Consider the following 21,526-nt stretch of genomic DNA (forward strand, 5'->3'; position numbering starts at 1 on the left):
AATGGAGCAGGGCCTAAACAGTTTGTACAAACAATGTGATTCACACAGGACATCTACTTCCCTTCAAAGAGTCTGGAACTTTGGTCCACGCCACACAGAGACTCACACATGATCAACCCTAGTGAAACCCTGGAGGCCAGGCTGTCATGAGTTTCTCTGGCCGGCCACACTCCTTGTATATTGTCATAGCTCCCAGCTAGGGGAATTAAGGGGGTCCTAGGTAACCCCCGGGAAGGGACTCTTGGCAGCCTGAGCCTGCCCTGGCGCTTCATTCCCGCATGACCTTTCCCTTTGCAGATTTTGCTCTGTCTCCTTTCATTGTGATAGATCAGAGTGGTGAGACACTATACGTGGGAACCTGTGAAGATTCCTACCGAATCAGGGGGCCTCAGGGTGGTCTTGGGTACCCCTGACATGGTCTCTTACCCCAGAATCTCATGTCTTCTCTCAGCATCCATGAGATTATGGCAGGCTGACTTGTTACTTTGAAGTAAGGGAAGATATTTCACAGTTCTTGCTAGAGCCATCTCCTTATCTGTCTAGGAACACATGGCTCTGTGTGTGTGTGTGTGTGTCTGTGTGTGTGTATGTCTGTGTGTGTGTGTCTGTGTGTAGGGGTGAATCTCAGGTCTAGGACACCTTGGGTATTATACACCCGTCTTACCATGGAGTTATTAGGGGCAGACATCTGATCTAAACTAGTCCAAGCAGAAAAGAAGACTCTTTCTTCCTCTCTGGCCATAGACCAAGAAAGACCATAACTCATGGCAGACACCTTGAAACCATGAGAGCTAACACAGAGAAAGTGGGACTCATAAATTGGGCCTTGATGATTCTGCTGGGGGTACCCAAAGCAGCTGTTTTGGAAGCCAGCTTGCCCCTGGATTATGTTAAGATACTTGAGTCAATACATTCCTTTTATTGCTTAAGAGAGATGGTATCAGGAGTCCTAACTGACACAGATCATGGCTGCTCCCAGAAAATGTCTCTAGTCTAGCGCAGAGAACCAAGCCTCACCAGGACAGCATCCTTCTTTAGGGACCCTGAGAGTAACTCCATGTGTACAATCAGTCTTTTGGTAGTCAACAATTTAAAAGTGCAGAGTAGCAGGTAGGAACTGCAGCTGGTGCCATTTCAGGTAATTTCCAGCCTAGAGATGGCTCATGGCAGAGGGGCACATAGAAGACATGAGCCTCCACCTGAAGTGGTGAGGTAACCAGAGAAACGTGAACTAAAGCCCCAGCTGCAAGGACAGGAAGAGGAGGTGTTTGACTTGGCGCGGGGGAGTGGGGGGAATTCTGGGCCACTCTCAGATCTGTGCCCAGTGATAGGGATGCTGTTTATACCACACTTCCTGGCTCTACTTTTCCCGAGCTAGCGTTGCATGTGCAAACTTGGCCTCTACTTCCTCTCCTTGCACACTTTGGGGAGAAGCATTTGCATGACACAAATAAACATTTTGCTTTGGTACCAGAACCCAAGTGACAAAGATCAAACATCTTTCCAAAGAAAAGACTGGTGCAAAGGACGTTTCAATTCATGACTGTATTGACATAATATTATAAATGGTAACACATTTGAGACGATTGAGGTATAAACCTTTTCTGATTGAACATACTAAACGTTCAATCCATGTGTTGAATTTATTAACACAGAATCTATAATGTACAAAATAAATAGGGAACCCAATAGAACATATTATGTTACAAATTTACTGCTACTTATAACATGCTGTTTAACTCTGTTCAGATAAAACAGCAAATATATATATACATATTTGGTATAAGTCACAGATACAGAATTTGTACCAGTCTCACAGAATTAATTCTATCCAAACTGAAAATTTTACTACATTTTCTAGCAGATGCAACAGAAATTAATCACTTGAAAATAATCTCTGCCCCCATTCTCATATTCTGTTTTCTCCCTGTTGTTTAGTCGCTCAGTCATGTCTTGCCAACCCATGGACTGTAGTCTGCCCAACTCCTCTGTCCATGGGATTTCCCAGGAAAGAATACTGGAGTGGGTTGCCATTTCCTTCTCCAGGGGATCTTCCCAAACCAGGGATCGAACCACGTCTCCTGCATTGGCAGGTGGGTTCTTTACCACTGAGCCCCCAAAGAAGCCCCAAAGTAGGCTTCTCCCTAGCACTACCATATTGTGTATGTACTTCTTCATCATTTGTCTGTCTCCCCACTAGATTGTAAATGCCCTAAGGGCAAAGCCTTGGTCTGATTCAGTGCTACATGCCCAGCACCTAGAATTTAACATACAATAGATACCCAATAAATAAGTACTGAATGAATGAATGAACTTAAAACAGGCACACATTGAGCTAATATAAAAAACTGGATTCCACAACCTCATTTCATACACTGGCCCTACATGATAGGTCCTTTCTTCACAACTAACTCCTCCCTGACTCTGTGGGATAAGCCAATACCCTGGAGTTGCCCAGACCCTCGGTAACACTGGGTTTGGGCACCATGACGATTGCCATCCACTGTATACCCCCAGGTTGGTTTTTCCCAGAGGACAGACTTGCACAGGTTGTGGGTGTGCAACTGAAGTGAAGAGTTTAACAGGGAGAAGGAGGCTTATTCCAACATCCCCCTGAATTGCTGTGCATGCTGCTCCAGCTTCTTGGCTTCGGCCTGGAGGTGCTGCAGGGCGGCAGGGCTGGGGTGCTGGAGCACGGCGTGCTTGGTGGCCAGCGCTAGGTCCTTGAGCAGGCTGCAGAGGCAGCTGCTGCCTCTCAGGATCTCATTGCGCACGTCCCGCTCCTGGGTCTCCCGGCAGAGCCTGTCCACCAGCTTCTGCCCGACCGTGATGACCAGCTTGCTCTGCGTGATGAAGGTCTCGGGGGGTTGGCTGTTCTGGAGGCTGCTGTTCAGCACGCCGATGGCTTTGAAGAGCGCCCCAAAATAGAGGCGGCAATGTTCAGAAAGGCGTATTTTCTTCTCAGGATTCTGCTGACTCAAAGGCCGGGGGACCAGGGAGCTAGAATTCTAGAGAAGGGGAAGAAGATGACAGATTAGAGAGACGCGAGCAACAGGCTGTGATTGTCTCTCTTCTCCTATTTTTGCTTAATTTGTAGACTTTTTATAAGAAAAAGTATAGTTTTGTTTGGGAAGCTCCATGTGCAGGTGCAACATTCTGCCTAACAAATTAATGTTAATTCAAAGCATGTTGTGTTGTTTAGTTGCTAAATCCTGTCCAACTCTTTTGTGACCCAAAGGACTGTAGCCCGCCAGGCTCCTCTGTCCATGGGATTCTCCAGGCAAGAATACTGGAGTAGGTTGCCATTTCCTCCTCCAGGAAATCTTCCCGACCTAGGGATCAAATCCTGGGTCCTTGCCATCTCATTGACAAGGAGATTCTTTACTGCTGAGCCACCAGGGAAATCCTTTTTAAAGCTTCCTTATAAATATAATCTTATATATTGTGTTATATATAATCATTCATATTAGATATACATAAAACTATATTCAATCCTCTCAACAAACAATTAGAAACCCATTCTAAGAAACTTACTGACAATGACTAAATTTATACCTTTTTTAAAAAGTTTTTTCTTTTTATGTTGATCCTTTTTTAATGTTTTTATTGAATTTGTTACAATATTGCTTCTGCTTTACATTTTGTGTTTTTTTTACTTCCAGGCATGTGGGAACTTAGCTCCCAAACCACACCCCTTGCACTGGAAGACAACGTCTTAACCACTGGACCACAGCCAAGTCCCCTAAATTTATAAATTTTAAAAAATGCAGGAGAGTTGACGGTGAGCAATTTTAAAATTTTAAATTGAGTAATTTTAAAATTTACTCAAAGAATAGGTTTTAAAGCATTACAAAAAAATCCTTCCTAATTCCAGTATAAGAGGTAAACTTGAATTCCCCCAGATTTCCAGAAGAAATCAAAATATACTGACCTATTTGCTTCAAGATTAAAATATTTATCTTACTTGCTAGTTAAAGTTTCATTTAGAATTTTACTTTCGTTAATTTTATTTTCTGCAATGTGGCGCCAAAGCCTATTCACTAGTGAAAGATTCTCAGCATCAAATTTAGTGTCAGCCACCCCAGGTAACAATCAAAATCCCCTTTTTTAGGTGATAGGTTGAGGAGACTGAGTATCCCAGAAGAGAAGAGGTCACCTAGGGTCACTCAATTAGCAAAATAAAGATTGGAGGGCTGGACTTCCCCGGCAGTCCAGTGGTTAAGACTCACATTCCCAATGGAGGGACCCAGGCTTCAATCCCTGGTCAGGGAGCTAGACCCCACATGCCACAACTAAGACCTGGTGCAGCCAAATACATAAATAAATACTGAAAAAAAGCTCTGGAGCTCTAAGCCAAGTCAGCAAGCCTGAAATTCTCATTCTTTGTTAAACTGCACCCTTTTATCAATCTAAGATCTCAAAACTCACAGCTCAGAAGCACTCAGACTGCGTTATGGGCTGACTGTGTCTCCCTAAAATCTGTATCATGAAATTCTAACCCCTCAAGGTAAAGGTATTAGGAGATGGAGCCTTTGGGAGGTGGTGACTAGAATTAGGGCTTCCCCAGTGGTTCATGGCCCCCAGAGTGGGGGATTAGTGCTCTTATAAGGGTCATGTGAGAGCTTGCTTCCCACCTGTGTCCTCTGCCAGGTCCGAAGCCTGGGAGGGATCTCTCACCAGAACCTGACCATGCTGGCATCCTGATCTTAGACTCCCAGTCTACAGGACAGTGAGACATAAATTTCTCTTATTTGCAAGCCACCCAGACTACTGTACTTTGTTGTAGCAGCACAAACAAGGACAAGTGATGAAGAAAAGATTGGAGTGTTAGCTGTGGTAGACTCTTGGAGGGGCAGGAAGCATGAGAAGAATGCATCAGAGGCTAGAAATGAGAAACAACCATCTGGGGAATCGGAATGTTGGCATCTTAGCTTGAGGGTATTACCTGTAGGTAAACAAACAATGTGCTGCCTTTTATCCTGGGGTGTTGGAAATCTCTGGAGGTATTTTTGGTTGTCACACTGATGAGGGAGCACCACAGGATACCAGCAGTCAGGGGACTAGGGATGCTGAATGGTTCATCCCACATGACGGAGAATTGTCTGCCCAATGGTCAGTGGTCCCTCTACCCACACTAAGAAGCAGTCAGTCTAAAGCAGGATATTTCCAAGTGTCCTTGGACCACTGCACCAGTAGCACCTGAGAACTTATTAGAAAAGAAAATTCTCAGGCCCTACCCTAGACTTACCGCATCCTGAACACTGGGGTGGGACCCAGTTCTCTGGGTTTTAACAAGCCCTATAGGAAACTGTGACACACTCTCAAATTTGAGAACTGCTAGTCCAAGACAGACTTCATGTTGAATAAAATAGCATGACTTTTAGCAATGTGACAGGCCACTAAGTTTGGGGTTTGGAGTTTGCAGAACGAACCATCAGGAGGCCTGGGTTATTATCCTAGCTGGCCTCTGAAAAGGCAATGATCTTATCCATATCATTGAATAACTCTGACCCTCCTTGCCTACCCTGATCCCCCAGCTGGAAAGTTGAGTGGGTTCACTGGTTCCCAGGCTTCAATTATGCAAAGAAAACCTTCACACGCTGTGAAGTTTCTACCTTCCTCTTGACTTCAGTTGGCTTCATCTTTATCTTTAAACGATCGTTTTTACTTAAAACTGTTTAAATTGGTAAATGGAAAACTAGTATCATTTGCCAGCAATAGGAGGGAGCCAATTAAAATTAAGCACAATGATAACATCTTTGATTTAAAAAAGAACATCAAATAAATAAATAAATAAATAAATAAGAACATCATATGTCAAAGAGGTACTGAAGGTACACAAGCCTCAAACCAAAATGGTTTTTCTGTTGTAATCAGAAACATTAAAAGAGAATGTCAGACCGATAAACGGATAGAGGGTAGATCAAGTGAAGACACAATGAGAAGACGATCACGTACAAGCCAGGGAAAGAGGTGCCTCAGAAGAAACGAACCTTGATTTTGGATTTCTAGCCTCCAGAATTTTGAGAAAATAAATTTCTATTGTTTAAGCCAAAGGGCCGGGGTGGGGGGTGGGGGGGAAGAAAAGAATGTTAGGCTATATGACTTAATGCCAGGTCATTGATAAACTTGCAGAGGACCTAGAATTATTTCACTAATGGTCAAAGGACCGTGTTCCACACTTGGGGGCTCACTGGGCTAGTTCATCTCCAGGGTTCCTTCTACTGTAAATAAGGAAGAACTATCACAAAACCAAGTCTCCTCCCATATGGGTCAGGGCTGTGATGTTGAATTATTCACAGCAGGAGATGTCTCCGGGGATAAAGCGTTTCAGTCAATTAGAAGGGTTGGAGAGTTAGTCAGCATCATCACTTACCTGTGTTTCTAAGTCTCTGTTTTCATCCGACCTTTGTTCCAAGATGGGCTTTTCTCTCTCTTCCAGGCGAGGCAACTTCTGAAATATAAAATCCCTTCAAATTACCAACCAAAATGGTCTTTACCTACTGCATAGCTGTTTAATCCACTTTAAAACTTGAGCATTCCTCTTTACGCTTTTGTTGAGGTTCTGCCTATGATACCTTTTGCCAACAAAGGAGATTTTAGCAGGTTAAGAGTTGAATTTTGCCTGTCAACACAGCCTAACAGAAGGACACAGAGTTGAACTGGAAATGAAAAATATCTAAATGTCCAGTTTCTCCGGAGTGTGTTAAAGCTCTTGCGCCACCAGGCATGTCAGCAGAAAACCCCAAGACTGGGGCCAAAAGCACCAAGTTATCCTGTGACACAGTCCCTGTTACCTGCTGCATCTCCTGCAACTTGCAATTCTTGAACTAAAGGTGTCTAACTATAGTGTCTCATCTCATGGAGGAAAGTATTTCTAAGAGTAACTAGAGGTCTGGAGGCTGCTAGGACCATGGGCAATTTGGAAGAGTGTTTATACTTCCTCTTATGTTCCTAAGAAGCACACTGACAATGACTCAGTTTATAACTTTCCAAAGTGCAAGGAAACGATGGTGAGACTAAAAATTTTGCTCAAAGAACAGGTTTCAAAAGGTGTTCAGAATCCTTTCTTATCCTGGCATCAGAGGGAAGCCCTAAACCCTAAAATGTCCAAATAGACATACTGTTTGTCTTGATATTAAAACATCATCTTTCTTCTTACTAAGATCTCATGTAGAATTCTACCTTCATGATTTTTATTTTCTGGAAAATGGAACTCATGCCTCCCCAAAGATGAAATAGTAGATTCTCAGCATCTAACTTATGGGTGACCACTCCAGATAAAAATGGAAAGCCCCCTTATATTGTATTAATACCACGTGGAACTCTGAACTCACCTGTTCACAAACATTTGTCCTGTTCTTCTCTAATAGTTCAGAAGAGTGTTTGCTTTCTTTTTGCTTATGAAAAGGAGTGTTCCTTTGATAGGATTCAATCTCCCTTTTGGGAAGCTGGATGGATTTGGCAAGCTTAAACTCTGCACTTGGGGTCAATTGCATGGGATCTTCCTTTTCACAGTTCGGCTTGAAAAGGAGCCTCCCATTGGCAATGATGATGGAGGCAAACCTCTTGACGTCTTCTGGAACCATCCGTGCCACCTGAACAAATCTCTCCAGGTCATCCGGGCTGTTCTGGATGTTGTCAGTCACAAGGACTTCCAAGGACCAATCGCAGCTCTCCAGACTTTCCTTTGTTTCAAGCAGGATTTGGTAGGAGTTGGAGATCGTCTGTAGCTGGTCCCTAATTCTGGCCTGAAGGTTACTGTTGGTGAGGTTGCAGGTGGTCCCACAGACTCCTTGGGCAAAATCCAGGAATTCTCTCAAGGATTCCTCTGTGCGGTCAGCGGCCCTGCGGATTGCATCGATGTTGGCCTCCAGAGAGTCCCTGAACCTCCACTTCCTACTGACAAAGAGCATCAGGCCCCCGACGGAGTTGGCCACCTTGTGCTGCAGAACTGTGACCGTCTCTCTGGCCAGGTCCAGGTCCAAGGGGAGCTCTCTGGCTGACTCCTCTGAGAAGGAGCTGGACGAAGAGTCAGTGGATGTGGAGGAGCAGGAGGAAAGAATGCTGGCTCTACTGTCAGAGCTGGACACAGAAGAGCTGTCTGGTTCAGGGGACAGCGATGCTGCCTGGCTGGAAAACCATGAGGAGTTATGGTCCAAGGAATTCTCTGAAGGCATGTTGGCTTTTCCCAGCTCTTTCCCAGACTGAGGGTCCCTCGGCCTTGCTTTAGGGATGTCGTAAATATTTGGCTTGGTGTTCTGCTGCTCCACTCGGGGGATCAGAAAACTTGAAGGAACCTTGTAGCTGACACCTTCATCCAAAGGGAATGCACCCTTGGCTAGTGGAAAGCTATAAGAAGGAATTTCTGGAAGGCTGAATTTTTTCTGCATGGGTATGTTTTTCTGTGGGTGTGCACTGGGAGTCCCTGCTCTGCTGCTCGGAGGGCTGTGGAAGCTGGACATACACCTGGGGAGGGCATGGCGCCCCGATTTTTCCACAGAGCTACTTGGAGATGCATTTCTTACATCAGCCTTTTCCAGAGACACTGGCGTGTCATAAACCCATTCCGATTTCTGAGGGCTTGGCAATGTGTTGCAGCCACCCCTCCTTAAGGCGATGCTTGATGTCGGGGGAATATTCTGCCTCTGTGAAGAACCACACAAAGTCACCTGTTATTTAGTTTAAGGAAAAGACAGTGTGAGCGACTCGGGGGATTCATGTGTATTACACTGAGGAGCCACCAAGCGCTGGGCACTGTGCATCTTAAAAGCCTGATGGTCACTCCTCTGCTCAAGTTTCTGCAGTGGCTTCCCACTTCCGCCACCACTCAAGCCCTTCACAGTCTGGCTCCAGCCTCCTTTTGAGTCTCCTCACTCTCTGCCTCTGCCACCACACCTGGGACTCCCCTCCTTCAAGGTCCAGCGACTCAGGCTGCTTACCTTTCTCTGAACCCAAAATGCTCTCCTGCATGGCTATATTTAATTCTGTCCAAGCTGGTTCCTCTGTTCTCAGTGTCCACTCAACCCCTTGCTTTCCATCTAACAAACTCCTGTGCATCCCACATGACACTGCTGAGAAGCCACCTTGGGCATGAGTGCGTGCTTGCTGAGTCACTCCAGTCATGTCCCACTCTCGGCGACCCCATGGACTGTAGACCACCAGGCTCCTCTGTCCATGGGACTCTCCAGGCAAGAATACTGGAGTGGGTTGCCATGCCCTCCTCCAGGGGACCTTCCTGACCCAGGGAGAGAATGTCTCCCTCATCGGCAGATGAGTTCTTTATCACTAGCGCCACCTGCAGAGCCCACCTTGGGCATAGGTGTATTTATTGTATGCAAGTGACAGAATCCACTGATTAGCATAGATTACAGATCTCAAGTTAAGTCACCTCCCCTCCATACAAATAAAAACCTACCTCAACGCAACATGTCTCCAAGGTAGATTGCAAGAAGCATTTATCTCAAGTTTCCTGCGCTCTTGCTCTGTGCCAAGCACTGTACTAGGTCCTTCGCAGGGATTATGTCAATTCTCACAGTAAGTTTGTAAAAAGAAACGGAGGCGTACGGAAGTCAAAAGATTTATCTAGACCACATGACTTGTCTGGTTCCTGAACACCGTTGCAGTTACAAGTTTTGCCTCCAGTAAAGTAAATTCTGCTATGAGGGATTTGAGTTCCTAATTTTGACCAAGCAAACAACATTTCCCAGAGGCGGTTCAGGTTTGCACAGTCTCAGATCTCAGTGCTGATCATACTTACATTTGTTTGGCTGGCCGGGGGACCCAGTGCTGCCTTTTGGGGGCTGGGGGGGATATCATATAGCTGCTGCGTGCCTGGCTCCTAGGAAAAGACCACGAAGCAGGTCAACTTGGAATTTTCCTTCCTGGTGACTACACATCAAAAACCATCTCAACGTGAAAACACAAATCACTGAAGCCTTTGGAGCTTTCAGTCATGATGGTTTTATGGCGCAAGTGTGTGCTGTTCTGAATATATTTTCAACAATGGGCTCTGTGCTTTTTAAAAAAAGCACCTTCTCAATCAAAGGTGGGGACAAACTATAGAGAGAATTAGCTGCAGTTGTCTGAGTTAAAAACAGCAGTTCATTTCCTTCTGTAAGTTCACCTTAAGATTGAATTAAAGAAGACTAAATATAAGATTGGAATTTACTATGTCTTTTCTTTCTTGTTTTTCCCAGAAGAAATTTTCCTGTGTTTATAACTCATGTATTAATCCTGCAAATATTTACTAAGTGCTCACTAATGACCAGCCACTGAACTAAGTGACATATGGACACCCAGTAATGAGCAAAAGACATGGCACCTCAAGAGATAATAGACATTTGTGGGGGAGGTACAACAATTAGGAAATACATATATTAGGACGTGAAAAATAGGTTCCATATTCCAAGGTAAAGTGAAAGGGCACCAGAACAGGTTTTGCAAAGAAAGAGAAACGAAGCTGAAATTTGGAGAGGATTTTTGTTTTGGGCTTTTTTTTTGGCCACACACATGACTTGTGGGATCTTATTTCCCCGACCAGGGATTGAACCCGGGCCCTCAGCAGTGAGAGTCCTAATCACTGGAGAGACTCAGGCCGTGAGTCTCCTCCGAGTCTCCTCCTTTCACTTTATAGGCAGGGGGAAGTTTGGTACTGCCTGCTCAGAACATTAAACCCCTCCACCGAGACTTCTTACTACCTGGGAGCAACCAGGAAGTCACCGAACCAGCCTGAATTTTTATTTTGACTGAAGCTGTGGCTCTCAGCCCTGGCTGAGCCTGAGAACCAACTGGGAGCTTTAACATTCCTACTGTTCAGGGCCCACCCTAGATCTCAAACCTCAGAGTCTCTGGGCATGGTTCCAGGAAGCAGGTGTGGCTGAAGCACCCAGGCCATTCCCCTGTGCTTGGTGGGCAGGGGAGAGCATGGTCATGGGGCAGTTCTGATGGGCTAAGAAGTAACTGAAGTTGTTTTCTGATTACAGGAAGTATGTCTTACAAAACTGATGTACCAGTTACATTCAAATAAGGTAAAAAAAAAAAAAAAAAAAACCTCTGAAATTTCCTCCCCCAGAGATAATCAGTGTTAAGATAACCAACAATAATGTTAAGACTATGATGTATATCCTTCGTGTTACTATTACTTTTTAAAAAGCGCAGATATGTGTATATAGGTGTGTGTATATATTGTTGTGTTAGTCACTCAATCGTGTCCAACTCTTTGTGACCCTATGGACTGTAGCCGACCAGGCTTCTCCGTCCATGGGATTCTCCAGGCTAGAAAACTGGAGTGGGTTGCCAATCCTTTCCCCAGTGTGTATATATGCATGGATATAAAGTATTACAAATGTGAAGTAAAAAAATTTTAAATATTCAGAATTCAAATAGTAGTAATATTCTTCTGAGCATGTCTGGGTTCCCTGGGCACAAAGCTGGTTTCTAAGCGGTGATGGGTCCCTTGGAGTCAGAACTGAAGCTCCAAAGATCTCTCAATGGTAAAACTGAAATGGAAGGTCAGCAAGACGCTGAGAGCCAACAGTTTAGATGGAGAAATGGGGGCGGAGCAGGGCCATGGATGAGGCTCACCTTCAGGGTTGGTGGGCACCGGCTCTGAGCAGGCACGTCGTACACCTGGCAAGCCAGGGCTGGTAATGAGGTCCGAGCAGGTCTGGGAATCATGAAGACAGCCTTGGGGAGAAAAAGAAGAACAGAGGGAAAGAAATATTACCACTGCATCCATGGACCACGAAACAGCAAAGGCACCACTAACATGCCAGGACATTCTCTGGGCACCTCTCATTGGAGACTCTTTGCTCTGAGACTGGAGACAGCAGGACGCTGGTGGAGGGCAGTCTTCCTCACCATGTGGATCAGCCTCATCTGGGAAGTGGGTTGGAAATGCAGATTCCTGGGCCCCATGTGCATTGCACAGAATCTCTGAGTCTTGATGGAGAGCCTGGGAATCTGCAGTATCGTCAGGGCCCCCAGGTGATTCTGATGTTCTCAGAATTTTATTTATGGAGCTGACTTTGTGGGTCACACTTGCCCAAGAGACAACCTACAGCCTTTGATGGGACTTTCCTTGGTTTGGAATTGTAGGTAGAAAGAAGCCAGTTCAGAAATGCCCATTGTTTCTTGGAAAACGTAGATGGGAACTAAGGAACATTTTTTTGAGAAACATGGTTTTGAAAGGTTTAGGGGACAGAAGGAAACTCTAGTTCAAGAACTAGACGGTCTATAAGCAATTTAAACCTAAAAGCAGATTTCATCAGGAAATCTGATCTTTTTACTTGAAATACAAAAGATTACCCTTTCTGAATTTAAACCAAAATCAAATACTTACTTTATATGGTCATTTTTTTTTTTTTAAGAGAGGCCAGTGTATTATAATAAGGAAGTTGGAATAAAAAGTAAAACAAAGCTCAAGATCGTGGTTACCCTGGGGGGAAGTGGCTGGGAGAGGTGGGAGGGGGCTTCTGGGTTGCTGGTTTCATTGTGTTTCTGGATTCGGATACTAGTGACTGAACTGTGTACTCTGAGGATCTAGAGGTTAAACTTCAGTAAAACATTAATAGATAGTATCGGCCACAGAGCCAGGTGAACTAGATCAAGAACACGCCAAGGGCCCTGTTTTGGGTGTTGGCAGGCCAGGGGTGTGGACAGACACAGACACAACAAGGAAACTTTAGTCTCTGGTGTTCATCAGGATATGACCTTGGATGGGCCTTTCACCTCCCAGGGAATCAATTTCCTCATTTGTAAAATGAAGAGTTGTTCTCATCTAAAGAGGTCTCTTTTTCTCTCAGATATACAGAGGTCTCTTCCAGCTAGAAAGATGCAGAGTCCCTGATGAGGACAACTTGAGACAAGGGACATATTTTCACCTTCTTGGTTTTTAATTTTTGGCTAACATAAATCTAGAGATGCTCAACCTGAGTATAAAGGGAATCTCTGAAACGGGTCCCCCGGGCCATGTGCCAAGCCTGTGAACTGCCTATTGGAAAACAGCTCAAAGCTAGTGGCTGGGCTTGCTTAGTTTTACCAATGTCTGCTTCTGCTCAGAATGCTATTTTTTCAGCGGTCTCAGACTCAAAGCTCACCACTGGATTACCCAAGTGGGGAGGAGATGCCTGCCTTCTGTGGATCGGAAGATTCTTAAGTTATTATAATCTTGCATCCTTCTAGCTCCTTCCTTCTTGTAGTAGAGGAAGAAGCAAGATTACTCAGAATCACCAAAAGCTACGGTTTGAGGTGAACTCAGAAATGATAAGATGGTTGGATGGCATCACCGACTCAATGGACACGAGTTTGAGCAAGCTCCAGGAGTTGGTGATGGACAGGGAAGCCTGATGTGCTGCAGTCCATGGGGTTGCAAATAGTCAGACCCGACTGCGTGACTGAACTGAACCGAACCCTCTCTTGATACAAAGCAAGAAAGAGAAGTCTAGAGGGGTGCTGTGATGTCTCCAGTCACCCAGCATTGCCGTGGCTGCTGCAGAAACCAAGTGAACCTGGATTCCTGATTTCTAAGCTGCAGATGACATTGCTTGGTTTAAAAGACCCTCAAGCACAGAGAAGGCAATGAAAAAGGGAATGGGGAGAGGGCCAAAATTTAGATAGGGCAGTGATGGAGGGAACTTAGGCAGGAATAAAAGGCAGGAAAGTTCCCCAGGTGTTTTACTGGGGCCACCTCAAGACCTGCTTGAGTGGTGAGGAGCCCCTGGCTTCTGAAATCCCCTTCAGTGGCTGTGGTTTCTGCCATCGCCACAGCCTGCACCAGTGAGGTCTCCACGCTTCATGTCAAGGATAAATCTTACAGCTAATCCCCTGACCCTTTTCTGAGTTGGAATGGTCAACTCATCTCTCTTTTTATACCAACATCAGTCTAGAAGTTGACAGTGAGCCCATGGTTATGTTGGATCTGGTCATTTCACTCATTCCACAAATGTCTATGGAGCATCTCGCAGGAGCCTGGCATGGTCCTGGGGGTTCAGAATCCCCAGCAAACTGCAGACTTTGCACCTGCTGTGCTTTTAGGGGGCAGGGAAAATGACCTTAGATTTAAACAAAATTTTTTTATTGGAGTATAATTGCTTTACAATGTTGTGTTAGTTTCTGCTGTACAACAACATGAATCAGCTATATATATACATATATCCCCTACCTCTTGAGCTTCCCTCTCACCCCCATCCCCACCCCAGCCCTCTAGGTCATCACAGAGCACTGAGCTGGGCTCCCTGTGCTATGCGGCAGCTTCCCACTAGCTATTTGTTTTATACATGGTAGTGTATACACGTAAACGCTACTCTCTTAGTTCGTCCCATTTGGCCTTTGATTGTGTTTTTTTGTTTCCTTTGAAAGTGAAAGTCCCTCAGTCGTGTCCAACTCTTTGTGACCCCATGGACTATACGGTCCATGGCCAGAATATTGGAGTGGGTAGCCTTTCCCTTCTCCAGGGGATCTTCCCAACCCAGGGATTGAACCCAGGGCTCCCACTTTGCAGGCAGATTCTTTACCATCTGAGCCACAAGGGAAGCCCAAGAATACTGGAGTGGGTAGCCTTGCCCTTCTCCAGCAGATCTTCCCGACCCAGGAATCGAACCGGGGTCTCCTGCAATGCAGGCAGATTTTTTACCAACTGAGCTATCAGGGAGCAACTCAATTAACTTCAGCCCAGGCCACTTGCTCTCAGAGGAGCCAGCACCCAGGCGCCACTCTGGGTCAGCTGCTCAGATGACAGCTGAGTGTGCCAGGCCTAGATTTGGGCCAGTTGTTCCAGAAAAGGGACTTCAGGTCCACCTCAAGGATGGCTGCAGGACAATCAGCCACCTCTTTCTGGTGTTTGTAGTTGGTGCCTAGAGGGGCAGCTGTTCTGTGTAACACAGGTTGTCTGCCTGGCAGCCCAGGGAGGCAGGCAATCCGAAGTACTCAGAATCTCTTAGGGACTTCCCTGATGGTCCAGAGGTTAAGACTTCACCTTCCAGTGCAGGGTGAGCAGGTTCCATCCCTGGTCAGGGAGCTAAGATCCCACATGCCCCCCTCACTCCCCAAAACCCCTCAAAACATAAAACAGAAGCAATATTGTAACAAATTCAATAAAGACTTTTAAAAAGTCTCTTATGGAATCAAAGAAGAAACTGGTGTGGAAGAGGCCTGCAGGATAAGTGGGACATTCCTGGGAGGAGGGGCAGTATATACATGGGAGGAGTAGCCTCTCCTGGCCTAGGGCCTCATCAGGACCTCTGTGCAGAGCTGAGGCCAGGTGGAATGTGTCATCTGAGCTGAAAACAAAGTGTGTGATGGCAGGAAATGCTTGCAGTGACTGAAGATCGTGCAAGACTGTGCTGCATTCTTAACACCTCATGAAGGCCAGGGCTTGGAGGGAAACAGTGCATTAATTTTTTTTCTTTCAAATTTCTGCTTCTTTGTTCTTTTTTTTTGATGCAGACCATTTTTAAAGTCTTTATTGAATTTGATACAATACTGCTTCTATTTTACGTTTTGGGTTTTTAGCCCCAAGGCATGTAGGATCTTAGCTTCCCAACCAAGGATTGAACCTGCACTCTCTGCATTGGGAGGAGAAGTCTTAACAACTTGACCACCAGGGAAGTCCCTTCCTCTCCTACTTTAAAAAAATGTTTCATTCTGCATTTATGAAGTGCTTCTTTTCCTCGGCTTTAAAAAAATGTTACTTTTTTAAAATTACAGATGTAATACGTGTTCTATATAACACACAAATCAACCTCTTAGTCTCTTTGTTCATCAAATATTTATCAAGTACCCACCCCAGGCTAGGCACGTCCAAGGTGCAGGGGACACAGAAGCGAATAAAGTATAGATCCCTGTTTAATGACTTCTTTCACTTTCTGCTTAACCAGTTCCACTTCCTAAGGGTGACCACTGCTAGTGTGTGTTCTTTTCAATGCATACATATACACACATACTTTTTAAAGTTTTTTTTGGTTTGTTTGTTTTTATTTAAATGGCTCTTTTTCCCTCCCTTATAAATACCTTATAGAACTAATTTCATTCCCCCCCCCAATAACTGCAGTACACACACACACACACACACACACACACACACACACACACACACACATAGTGGCTCGTCGCAGGGTACTGCCAAAACTTATGTAATCAATTCTCCATGAATATTCCTTTAGGCAACTCGAATTTTTCCCTGTAACAAATAATACTGTAATGGCTATGACTTCCTCATTCAGATATATTTCTGCCTTCTCGTATATTTTTGCAACAATTCTGGAAATCCTTTCTAGGTTGAAAGGAACACATATTTTAAATCTGATGAATGATTTCTTGCCTTTGACCCATGGAAATTCAACCCCTCCATTTAACTAATGTTTCTTCCTAGTATAAAAAGAGACCACTGTGAATGTTATCATTCTTTCAGACTCAGCTCAACTAAGCATTCAGTTTCCTGCAAAGTGTGGGTGTCTTGCAAGCCAGGAACCACCAGGGTACCCAGAGTGTTAATGACAACCCAGTCACCCCAACTGACTGGTTCCCATCCTGTACGTTTGCTCTCCTGATGGACACACACAATTCAGGGGTATTTAGGCCCTGGTTGCTTCCTACCTTTTGACCTATTTCTTCTGTCTGAAAATGTTCTTACCTGTTTTGGAAAGCTTAGGGTCTTTTCACAGACGATTCTGGCACAGGTAGGTGGGTCAGGGACTTCGTAGACTTGGACTGTGGGAGGCGGGGGCCCCTCCACCCAACTCTTCATCTGCTCGTACACAGGAGATGAGGGGTTGAGCAGGGCAGGCACCTCGTAGGTCTCCTGGGAGATGGCGGGAGCATTGTCTAGGCCTTTCAGGAAAGGGGGACGAGGCCTGTCTGTGGGGGCCTCCGCTAGGATTTGGAGGCGGTTGGCAGGGGCCAGGCCTTGCCTCCCGTGGAGCAGACACTTCCACCAGCCTTTGCTTTCCGGCACATTTTGTTCCAGAATGGTCAGGATGTCTCCTCTGCAGAAAGCCAGCTCATCGGCGCAGTCGGGGTGGTTGTCATAAAGTGCTTTGGCCAAGAGGGTCTGGAGATGGGAGAGAAAGAATTCACAGTCATTGTTATTGCCAAGGACCAAGACTGCCACACCACTAGCTTAGAACACAGTCACAGCTGCTCCTTTATCTCATTTCCTCCCCTCCCACCCCCGCCCCCCCAGAGACTCTTGTCCTGGCTGTTTGCCCAATTTATTTCTAGCCATACCTGGGGAGGTGAGGAGAGTCTCAGGTGAAATGTCAGAACTTCCAGGTAGTCTTACCTATCACTGACTCAATGGACATGAGTTTGAGCAAGATCCCGGAGATGATACTGCAGTCCATTGGTCACAAAGACTTGGACACCACTGAGTGACTGAACAAATGAGCCACCCGAGTTATATGGTAGATGGCAGCCTAGCGCAGAAAAAGGTTGAAATCCTGGCTCTGACTTCCTATCTCTGTGCCCTTAAGTAAATTAGCCACTATCTTTGGGCCTCAGTCTCCTTGTCTGTAAAATGGGAATAATAGCACTATCTACCTCATGTGGGTGTGCTCAGTCACTCATGTCCGACTCTTTCCAACCCTTTGGACTGTAGCCTTCCAGGCTCCTCTGACCATGGGATTCTCCAGGCAAGAATATTGGAGTAGGTTGCCATTTCTTCCTCCAGGGGATCTTCCCGACCCTGGGATTGAACCCACATCTCCTGAATCTCCTGCACTGCAGGCAGATTCTTTACCACTAGCGCCACCTCTGCCTCACAAAGTTATTGATTAAATGGGTTGATATGTATAGAAAGCTCACTGAACAGCTCCTGGCACTTTGTAAGTGCTCAGTAAAGCCTGGCTGCAAACTGTCAAAACGATTCTATTACTCTTTGCCTGGTTGTTGCTTTTCTCCTGGCTGGCCTTGGAAGCTCCATAACTTTTGGGATCACATCTTGCTCGATTTGGTGTTCTCTCGCAGCATTGAGCATGGACCCAGGCTCAGAGCAGAGGCTCCATTAATGCTCATTTATTCACGTGCAGTGAAACAAAGACACAGAGGGTAAGTGACTAGTCTACACAGCCGGGATCAAAATACAAACAATCTCCTAATTCTCAGACCCATGCTGTTTCTGTAAGCTACATGGTTCTCAAAAAATCCCAAACAACAACAACAAAACACCCCACCTGTTATAATGTCAGCAATGGTACTGTACTGCCTACAAATACCTAGCTCCTCAAATGCCCCTTGACCTGATTTTAACCTTTTTCCGGTTCCCTCATTAATTAATCAGTTTAATAAAATCCTTGACGTGAGTTCATTTCATATTTGCATGAGAGTTATGATTTTACCTTTTTGAAAATGACACTTTGTTCACACTGGGGAGAAAACAGAAAGCAAAACACAGTCTCCAATCTATCATCACAATTCCCATGAAATACATCTAACACACTCTGAGAAGAAAAAACCCATCATCTGAAACGTGCTTGCATTTGTCTAGAAATAAGATAGTGTTTCTGTTTAGGCAGAGCAGTTGCTTCAATATGGCAGTTGCTTGGAAGCACCCAGATTGGCAGCAGCTTAGCTGGTGGACTTGTCTGTTGCAAAAGGGGATACTTGTCTAAAGAACAATTGCCTTGTGTGATCACCCGCCTGATCAGGCACCCACTACTGTCCAAAATGGACATCGACAGTCTTGGTCTGGAGACATGGTTTGCTTTCCATGGACAGTCTGCAATCTTCAGAGCGGCAGCTCACACCCTAAAGGGCATACAGTCACAGCAAAGGAAAACCCTAACTATGTTGCTAGAACAGGATTCCCGTCAGAATAGTATTTTGTTATAACTGGTCCAGAGACACCTCCTGCAATCAATTAATGTCTCAAAGCCTTAATAACAAAGACTATCAATATTTATGTTATAAAAGAATTAAATACATGTAAGAAATCTTGGAGAATTCCTCTCCCAGAAAAGGGGACTAACAGTAGACTATACTGAATGGGGAATTGTTTTGTGTTGGGGACACTGAAGCTATTATATCAGTTAATTCTCAGGTGCCTCAGAGGTAGGTTTTCTTCTTCCCATTTTACAGATGAGGAAACAGGGTCAGAGAGATCAGATGACTTGTCTGAGGTCCCATGGACTCGACGTTTTCTCTTCATATCCATTATTGCACCCTTCTCCTTCCAATTCATTCTCTAGACACCAATCAGAATGACATTTTATATGATATTTCTCCTTCTCTGGTTTACTTCAATTAGTATGATAATCCATGTTGCTGCAAATGATGGTATTTCACTCTTTTAATGGCTGAGTAATATTCCATGGTACCACATCTTCTTTATCCATTCCTCTGCCAATGGACATTTAGGTTGCGTCCGTGTCTTGGCTATTGCGAATAATGGTGCAATGAACACTGAGGTGCATGTGTCCTTTTGAATTATGGTTTTCTCCAGATGTATGCCAGCCGTGGGATTGCAAGGTTGTATGGTAGCTCTATTTTTAGTTTTTCAAGGAACCTCCACAGTGTTCTCCTTTGGCTGTTCTAATTTATTAATACATTCCCACCAACAGTGTGGGAGGCTTCCCTTTTTCTCCACACCCTTGCCAGCATTTATTGTTTTGTAGAGTTTCCAATGATGGCCAATCTGAATACCTCACTGTAGTTTTGATTTGTATAGAATGATATTTTTTACACATAAATCAGACTGTTGGTCTGTTGTTTAAAAATGTCCAATTGCTTAGAACCACCTTTAGAACAAAACCTAAACTCTCTGCCTGATTGCCAGGCTTGAGTGACTTCCTCTTGTTAATTTTAGTGCTTCTCTTCTGTTAATTTTCCTCCAGCTGCCTCGTTTTCTTTCTCCAATGCACTGATTACTTCCACCTCAGGACCTTTGCCCTTGTGAGTCCTCTTCCCTGAACACTCTTCAGCCATATATTTTCACAACTGACTCCTCATCCTTCAGATCTCAGCTTAAGTCACTTCCTGTAGAGGCTGTCCCTGACCACAACACGGGAAGGCTGGGCTCCTCCTCCACATGCATCCACTGGACTTGGAGACGAGGGCCCTCTGGGCATGTTAAGAAAGAACCCCGTTGGGACCAAGCCAGACTTTCACGGACTGGCCGGCACTGTGGGGAGAATGAGAAATAGCAGCCTCGGGTTTCCCTGGTGGCTGAGGAGTGAGGAATCCGCCTGCCAGTGCAGGAGACGTGGCTTCCACCCCTGGTCTGGGAAGATCCCACATGCAACTGAGCCCATGCACTGCAACTGCTGAGCCCGTGCTCTCGAGCCTGGGAGCCGCAGCTTCTGAAGCCCACGTGCCCTGGAGCCTGTGCTCAGCAACAAGAGAAGCCACCGTAACGAGAAGCCCGCGGACTGTGACTAGAGAGTAGCCCCTGCTTGTCTCAACCAGAGAGAAGCAACGAAGAACCAGCACAGCCAAAAATAAAAATGAATTAATCTAATTAAACAAAAAAAGAAATAGCAGCCTCAGCGAACAGGTATCAAGCTCTTATGTCCCTGATACTGCACTGAACGCTTTGCAGACAACAGAGCGAAGGGACTGATGGGCTACTGCAACAGCGTTCTCATTACAACCAGGACCATCGCTGAGGCCACCCCAAGTTATTCTTTGTGTGTGAATGCTCAGTGGTGTCCTGCTCTTCGAGACCCCATGGACTGTAGCCTGCCTGGCTCCTTTGTCCCTGGGATTTCCCAGGCAAAAATACTGAAATGGGTTCCCATTTCCTCCTCCAGGGGATCTTCCCAACTCAGGGACTGTACCTGTGTCTCCTGCATCTCCTGCATTGCATGAGGATTCTTTACCCCCAGGGCCACTGGGGAAGCCCAAAAGACCTCCAGCACCCGGTATGCCTGTGGTCTCTCATGCAAGTACTGACCAGGCCCAACTCTGCTTAGCTTCCAAGATCAGGTGAGATCAGGGGCTTTCAGGGTAGTATTAATTTGGGAACATTTGTGTAGACAAGAGATGAAGGAAGGCATGTATTTATATTTTTATTCTCTTTGGGCACAAAGACAGTTAGATCCTAGGTACAACAGAAGAAACCTTCCTTGCCAATTTCCAAAAAGGACCTTTCCCCCAAATACCCATCTTCATACAACAGTTGGGAGAAAGGAAGGAGACTAGGAAAACAGAGGCAAAGAATAAGAGTTTCTCTCTCTGGGGAGACGTTCACACGATGGCCAGGTGCAAAGTGCTAATCCGTACTGAACTGGCAATGAGCCACGGGAATAATTTGCTAGCTTCATTTACTCATACATCAAGTTTGAGCATCAACTATATGCCTGGCGCTCTGGGGAGATAAAGTGGTGAAGAAAACAGTTCCCGATCTCATAGTGGTGTATATCCTAGCAGAGGAGACACACTCCAATCATAACAGAAATAAACATAGGGTTTCTACTTCTCTTAAGTGCAGCCAAGAAAAATACAGAAAGTTATGAGGAATTCTGAGTGCAGTTGGGAAGGGGGGGTGGATAAGGGCTTAGGGAATATTTTCCTGGGAACCGGCCATGGAAGT

The 21,526-nt window shown here is 45.3% G+C and overlaps 1 protein-coding gene across 1 annotated transcript in view; it reads right to left on the minus strand.

Annotated features, from left to right (window-relative positions):
- Positions 1–2,597: 2,597 nt before the first annotated feature.
- CASS4 (Cas scaffold protein family member 4) overlaps positions 2,598–21,526 on the minus strand; it is a 34,987-nt gene continuing 16,058 nt past the window's right edge. Inside the window, exons 5-10 of the mRNA XM_052650441.1 lie at positions 16,634–17,050; positions 11,587–11,688; positions 9,761–9,841; positions 7,338–8,648; positions 6,377–6,454; positions 2,598–3,008 (exon numbers count right to left, since the gene is read on the minus strand). Of these exons, the coding sequence (XP_052506401.1) occupies positions 2,598–3,008; positions 6,377–6,454; positions 7,338–8,648; positions 9,761–9,841; positions 11,587–11,688; positions 16,634–17,050 (2,400 nt within the window). The remainder of the gene's footprint in view (positions 3,009–6,376; positions 6,455–7,337; positions 8,649–9,760; positions 9,842–11,586; positions 11,689–16,633; positions 17,051–21,526) is intronic.

This window comes from Budorcas taxicolor, chromosome 13, assembly GCF_023091745.1.
Source record: "Budorcas taxicolor isolate Tak-1 chromosome 13, Takin1.1, whole genome shotgun sequence".
NCBI classification, from domain to species: Eukaryota; Metazoa; Chordata; class Mammalia; order Artiodactyla; family Bovidae; genus Budorcas; species Budorcas taxicolor.